The sequence below is a fragment of the Mastigoproctus giganteus genome, chromosome 7 (genome assembly GCF_048544385.1).
Source record: "Mastigoproctus giganteus isolate SK-2022 chromosome 7, ASM4854438v1, whole genome shotgun sequence".
Lineage (NCBI taxonomy): Eukaryota > Metazoa > Arthropoda > Arachnida > Uropygi > Thelyphonidae > Mastigoproctus > Mastigoproctus giganteus.
The window spans coordinates 170008875-170016642 of NC_143581.1; the positions used below are offsets into that span (position 1 = coordinate 170008875).

The 7768-nt window shown below is 36.8% G+C and overlaps 1 protein-coding gene across 1 annotated transcript in view; it reads right to left on the bottom strand.

Annotated features, from left to right (window-relative positions):
• The window catches only part of fh (frataxin), a 77171-nt gene extending 69736 nt beyond the window's left edge, over nt 1-7435 (bottom strand). The window contains exons 1-2 of the mRNA XM_090378476.1: nt 7358-7435; nt 4941-5126 (exon numbers count right to left, since the gene is read on the bottom strand). Coding sequence (XP_090234602.1) covers nt 4941-5126; nt 7358-7435 — 264 coding nt within the window. The remainder of the gene's footprint in view (nt 1-4940; nt 5127-7357) is intronic.
• Nucleotides 7436-7768: the final 333 nt, after the last annotated feature.

Here is a 7768-nt window from a genome sequence, read left to right on the forward strand (position 1 = left end):
TCATTAGTGTCTTCATCATCATCAGAGTGTACAGAAAAACAGTCAGGTGGTTTACCGTGAGCCATGAGATGAATTGCAGTTGGTATTATTATTATTATTAACCACATGGTGCAAGGAAGCCTGAGGCTTATGCTGCACCAGCAAAAAAAAATAATTTCTGAATTATCCTGAGAGAGAGAAAACAAGAGTTCGAAGTAGAAGGGAATCACCAAAAAAGGGAAGAATGATGATATCCAACTCAGGACCCTGGGTGAGCTCCTGGGGTTATATTTGGGCATGTCACTGTCCACTTTTTCTTCACTGTTATCCCTTTTCTAATAGGAGGCACCATATAGAAGTAACAGCTTGTCTGTGACGAGATTTGTTGGCCTCCTCCATATCATGGGCACTGTGAAAGGCATAAAACATCCTTTTTGATTCACCCACACGTTGAGTTTTGATGAACAGGTAGTGCAGCAAATGTGTGGAGCCCAGTTCTTGTCCTGGTCGCCTACTTTACACCAAAAGTACAAGAAACGGGCCTTTTTTATGGCTCGAGTTAAGGGATGCTTTCTTGAAGCTAATGTGACTCCTCCACATACGTAACACAAGTCATCTGGACTATTCACACAATTAAGGAGAATATTAATCTGATGCCACACAAATCCTGTGAAAAAAGTAGGAATCTCACAGAGAACAACTGTTAACTGAGAACGAATCACCTAGTACCTAGCCGTATTTGAGGATTACTGCAACAGAGTTAAAGACTCATTTGAGGAGACAACTTATCGTGTGATGCAGAAAGAGGTGAGAGTTACCAATCATGTGATAACAGCATGGTGGTACTGAAACTGCAGCATTGCCATGCATCTTGTCTAGAGCCGTAGTTGATAATGTAGAGTAACTCACTAACATGAGACCCTCAAATGTAATTCAAAAACAAGAGCCAACGACAAATTTTAATGTGATTTTTGTATTCAGCAGCATAAAATAAGTCAAGATTGGGTATTTTCATAATGTGTTGACCAGTGTAATATATATATATAATAAATATTATCTTCTGGGGCATAGCCAGGTGGGAAGGAGCAGCAGTGCTTAGCCCATGCTTCTTGATTAGACCGGGGTTCGAGCCCATCATCCCCAAATACGGAGGATGCGGAAAGGTCAGGGAATGACCACCGCATATCCCGGAGCAATATGGCCTTAGTTGCTAATGCTCCTAAAAACCAAACAACAACAACAACTTATCTTCTGGGTTACGGAAATTGATATGTGATAATGAATTCATAATTTTTTTTTTTTTTAATTCTGAAGAAATTTAGATTGCATTTTGACCCCAGCATTCAGAGAATATATCTCAAGATTCCACAAAATGTTCCACTTATCTACACTTCAATGTAATCTGATGTGCTTTAAAATAAAACATACTGTACATGATATATCTATACCAAAAACAAATTCTTGTGATGTAATTAGTTTGAATTGTTTTGTTTCTAAATAAAAAAAAAAAATAAACATGCATTTATACTCTGCATGGCTGAGGCAAGAAGAGCTCACAACTTCATTGGTAACTGTTTTATTCCATCAGACATAACAGTGCAGTACCTCACAATGGGCTGTGCACTTTTTGTGGCAGCATACAGGGTCAACTTTCAATGAGGAACTTGAATCCACATGTTCCCCCAGGCCCACAGCCATAAAGATAAAGTTCTTTTGTACTGAAAGTGAGTAGAGCATTAGCATAGGCATTTGATGCAAGAAAGCAAGCTTATACAGCATCAGCCAAAAAAAAACACCACTTCCACTTCACCCCTCTGTTTGTTTGAAATACCTGTCCAGCTGAGCCTTAAACTTATTTAGGCTATCAACTTCCACGACAAGGGATGGAAGTCTGTTTCACCAACCAACGACCCGCTGGCTAAAGGCAAATTTCCTCACGTCTATCCTGCATCTGTCTTTCCTCAATTTGAATTTATGCCCTCTCTGGTGATTATTCTGAGCAAGAGGAAGAATCCCATCAGCATTGAGCATGCTCAAACCATTCAAGACTTCACACACCTCTATCAGATCACCTCGCTGGTGCCTAGTCTCCAGATACTGTAAGTTGCAAAACTTAAGCCTTTCTTCGTAAGAGCGCCCCTTTGTTCCATTCACTAATCTTGTTGCCCTTCTCTGTACTCTTTCCAGCAGCTCTACATCCTTCTTGAAATGAGGCCTCCAGACCTGTATACAGTACTCTAGGTGTGGCCTGACCATTGCCTTATACAAAGGAATATCACCTCCTTATGCCTGCTAGAAAAATTCCTATATATCATTGACAATACACCATGAGATACTCTTGCAGCCCGTCTGCACTGCTCAGAAATTTTCATATCTGCCTGCACAACCACCCCCAGGTACCTTTCATCCTCTACCACTGTCAGTGTAGTACCACAGAGTTGATACATTGCTCTGGGGTTGCTGTTTCCCATATGTAGTACTTTACATTTGTCAATGTTAAACTTCATTTGCCACCTCTCAGCTCAACCTTTCCAGATCCTGTTGCAGCAGCATAGTGTCAGTAGTGTCCTTGACAACCCTGCCAACCTTCGTATCGTCTGCAAACTTGGACATTAAGCTTAATATTCCATCATCAATATCATTTATAAATACAGAAAACAATAATGGACCCAATACTGAACCCTGAGGGACACCACTAATAACATTAGTCCACAATGAGCAGTGTCCATTGATTACCACTCTCTGTATTCTCCCCCTCAACCACCCCTTTATCCATAGCAGCAATTTGCCTCCAATGCCACACTGCTACAATTTGTGCAGCAGTCTTCCATGTGCAACAGTATCAAAAGCCTTTCTAAGATCCAAGTATATAATATCAAAGTTATTCCCTGCATCCAGTTCTTTTGTGACTGCATCATAGTATCCAATCAAATTGGTCAGGCAAGACTTCCCCTTAACAAAACCATGCTGTGTCTGAGCTATAACTGAAGTCTTGTCTAGATGATCCTGCAGTGCTTCTTTAACCAGTGACTCCATTAATTTTCCTGGAATAGAAATTAAACTCACAGGTCTATAATTACTCTTGTGAGCCTTTGATTCTCCTTTGTGCATTGGGGTCACATTTGCACATCACCAGTCTGTGGGTACCTCCACTGAGTCCAAGGAAGCTCTCATAATTATGGCTAAGGGTTTGCTTACTTCCTTTGCTGCCTCCTTTAATATAACTGGATAGATCCCATCCACCCCAGGTGCCTTTCTTGTGTTTATCTTCAACAATTTCTCCACCACTTTATTCTCAGTTATTACAAGATTCTCTAGCTTACTGCCAGAGTTGAATACACCTCTGGCATCCTCCTCGCTGAATAACTCCTCATGTGTGAATGTCGATGCAAAATATTCATTTAGTTTGTTAGCTACCTGAGCAGGATCATCAGTTGACCCATCGATATCAAGTGGACCAATCTGATTCATCGCCTTCCTTCTAGAGTTTACATAAGTAAAGAACTCTTTGCTGTTTTTCTTTGCATTCCTTGCCAAAGATTTCTCGTAATCTGCCTTCGCCTGCCTAACCTCCTTTGTAACTTGGTTACAGATCAACTTGTATCTATCATAGGCTTCTGTGTCACGTGTTAATTTGTATGTATCCCATGCATTTTTCTTCTCTGCCATATGTCTCATTAGTTCATCTGACATCCATTTAGGCCTAAACCTTGAACAATATTTCTTAGTTGGTATGTAAAGCCTATTAGCTTCCAAGATAAGTTCTTTGAGTGCTTCCCATTTTGAATTTGCTGTTGGTAACATCATCAGTTGGTTCCACTGTATAGAATTTAAATACTGTCTCAGTCCATCGTAGTTGCCTTTACGAAAGTAATGACCCTTCCCCTTCCCCTTAATGGTAGTTACCTCTTTGAGTGGATGAATAAAGTTCACACTGTATAGATTTTTTGGTCCCCCAATTGAAAAATGTTTGATTACTCAAAAAAGGTTAAAAAAACACTGCATTAGCATATCCTATATATATATATTGCCATATCCTCTGTCTACATAACAAAGGTTTTTCTTGGAACAATAATGATTTCTTGATGTATAACCTTTTAAGTTAAATAAATAAAATTAATAAATTAACTAAAATACTTCCAAAAAAGGTGGGTGCTAATTTTAGCCCCTTTTGTGGAAGCATATCTGACCTTGCAATGTAGATGTTTGCATCTGCATATGTTACCATAAGACCGCACTTCAAATAATACATTCTTAGCGTTTTTTCACCAACCACTTGGAACAATAATGCACAATATTGTTCCACTTGGAACAATAAAAACACTGATATTTAAAGGTGTACTGAATAATAGAGAATACTGCTGAAGAAGAAGGCTGGAGCCTTTGAAAGCTAAAGGTTGGTGAAAAAACGCTAAGAACGTATTATGAATATACCCAACCTCAGAGGCCTATTTGAGGAGTTATTCCGCACTTCAAAGTAGCAATAATTTGTATATAATTTCAAACAACTGTCACTGGACTGAAAAAAAAATTGGGATGCCATTCTCTATGAGTTCTCTTTGGAATAATAAAAAAAGAAAAGATGCTGAATCAATTTTGGTGGAACCATTTATATATACTGATTTATTTCATTACCATATTGTTTGACTGCAATAAAGAATATAAAATTAAAGAGAATGGAGAATAATAATGAATATGCAACACATTTTCACAATTTATTTTTTCTTTTACAATGTTCATAAGATATAATATGAACAGTCTAACAAGTTCCTCAGCTCTCATTATATCACTTGCACAATATATACACATACATGATTAATAATTTATGAATGCTAGATTCTGATTTTCTCAATGAAATTTATAGTGGGATTTCACTATACAGTGGAAGTCCACTATAAAAAATGCAATTAGTAATTCTGAATGCTAGATTCTCTTCAGCAAAACTGTAACAAATAACTCACTGATGTATGGTATGGAATTATATTGCCATGGTTAGAAGAAACTGCATTAGCTGATGGTTGAATAACACTAGTATTACATCTCCATTTTGTAAAAGCAGTTGAAAGCAATGGAACGAAAATAATATTTCTTAAACTGTGTCCAGGAAAAGAGTGCAAAGCCTTCAAAAACATTGTGATGTTATTACCCTGAAAAAAAAAAAAAAAAAATCAATAAAAATAAAACACACACACAATATTTCATGTAAAGTGCACTAGCTATCAATTTGCTCAGTTTTCACTAAGAAACTATTTTTTCAAAAGTTCTAACTTGAAACTCTGCTAATCAAAAAACTGATTATATTTTATAATCAATTTTGCCTAATCAATAAATTTATTAGTGAAACTGATATTCAGTTTAAAGATAATTTATTTTCAAATATCTTCTGAAAATTTCTCATAAAAGTTTCAAAGAAATTATGCAGGATCATCTTGCCACATGAGTCTAAGGCAATCAGCGCAGATTTGCTAAATAGAGATCATGCCTGACAAGTCCGATTAGCTACTATGAGGTGTCAAAAGGAACCAGATGCAAAGAATAATTTTGACATCTCATACACAGATTTCAGTAAACCTTTGATACTGTTCCACATATATGAATTTTGTATAAATTGGAGCAATGTGACATTAGACAAATTAATACTATTGACAAAGGGAGGGTTAAATAATAGGGTGAAAAAAAAAAAAAAGACAGGTTATAAATGGCAACTGCTCCCTTTGTAAACTAATGTGATTAGCAGGATACAACAGAGGTTTTTGTTAGGGCTTATTAATGTTTTTAATATTTATTAATGATATCAATGTGTAGGTATTTCAAGTTTGATGATGATAAAAGAGGTGGATATGGTGGTTAATGACAATAATAATGACATTGTCCAAGAAAGAGTAGGGGTGCCATCAGAATTCAGTTTAATCAATCCATTTAAAGCATTAAACAACTCAATCAGGTCTCCTCACAGATGCCTAGTTTTCAATCACTGCAATTTGCAGAACTGAAGTCTTTTGTGATAATAGTACCCTTTTGTGTATTTCACTAATCTGATTGTTCTCTGCACCCATTCCAAAAGGTCCACATTCTCCTTAAAATGAGGCTTCCAAACCTGTATGCAGTACTAAATATGTGGCCTAACCATTGCCTTACACATTGAAATAATTATCTTCTTATCCCCACTGCTTAAATTCTTGTATATCACTGACATAACTCCATAAGCTGTCCTAGCAGCCTGTCTGTACTGCACAGAAAACAATGTTGAACTGTACAATTATCCCTAAGCCTCTGTTGTTTAACCCCACCTAGAGTGTAGTACCTCTCCAGAGTTGTACATCATTTAGTGATTATGCAGTACCTTGCATTTCTCAATGTTAAACCTGAACTGCCACATCACAGCCTATCTGTTTCAATGGTTGCAGTAGTACACATTGATCCATCATTCATTAACCATCCTACCAACCTTTGCATCATCTGCAAACTCGGAAATTAAACTTGATCTGTCATCACCAATATCATTAATAAATACTAAAAACACTAAGGGCCCAGCACAGAACCCTGAGTGAGTCCACTAATAACATTAGTGCAAGAAGAGAATTGCCATTAATACCCTGTCTCCTGCTACTCAAATATCCATAGCAGTAATCTATGCCAATTTCAAGCTGCTCCAATTTGTACAGCGATCCTTCACATGGAACAGCACCAAAAGCTTTACTGAAATCCAAGTATATGTAGTCAAAATTATTTTTTTCCATCCAGTTTCTTTGTTACTGTGTCATTGTAGCTAATCAGACTGATCACACAAGATCTTCCCTCAGCATATTCATGCTGTGATTTCCATATAACAGTGTTCCTATCAAGATGATACTGCAATACTTCTTTAACCATCTCTGTTATATTCCCTGTAACAGAAGTCAAGCTTACAGGTCTGTAGTTACTCATTTCACTCTTCAATCTCCTCTGTCAATAAGAGAGACATCTCCAGTCTACAGGGACCTCTGAGAATCCAAGAATACTCTCATAATTATCGTAAAAGATATGCTTATCTCTTACTTCTGCTACTTCATTTCAACAATTTCACTTCCAATTTCTTCTTGGTTATCACAAAATCATTTCATTCCAACTTACAACTTGGTATACCTCTGGTATTCCCACCTCTAAATACTTCATGTGTGAATGTATATGCAAACTATTTATTCAGATTTTCAACAACTGAACAGGATTATCAACAGTTGTGTCATTCATCTGTAGTGGACTGATAAACACCTTTCCTTCAAGTGTTAACATAAGAAATGGATTATCTGCTACTTTTTCTTTGCATTCTTAGCAAATCATGCCTTCTCATAATCTGACTTAGCTTGGCAACTCCCTTAGTGAATTGATTGTAGACTACTTTGTACTTACAAGTTTCTGGATCCCCAGATAACTCATAATCATCACATGCACTCTTTTTCTCTGCTACTGGTCTCATCATTTCCTCTGAGATCGATTTAGGTCTAAATTTAGATCTTAGTTTCTATAAATAGGTTAAGCTTCTATTGTTACTTTCCTGAATGCTTCCCACTGACAATTTGCAATCGGTAACCTCATCCATTGGTCTCAGTGAAAAGAATTTAAAAATGTCTAACAATTGTGGTCATCTTTTCAAAAGAAAATCCCTTCCCAAAACCTAGACAATAGTTAACTTTAAGTAAATCCCACATCAGTATATTAGGATCTATGTCACCTAATGGTTCCTTTTCTGGAGATTCTTAATGCATGAAGCATCACTATTGTTAATCAGATCAAGATTTGTGTTCTCTCT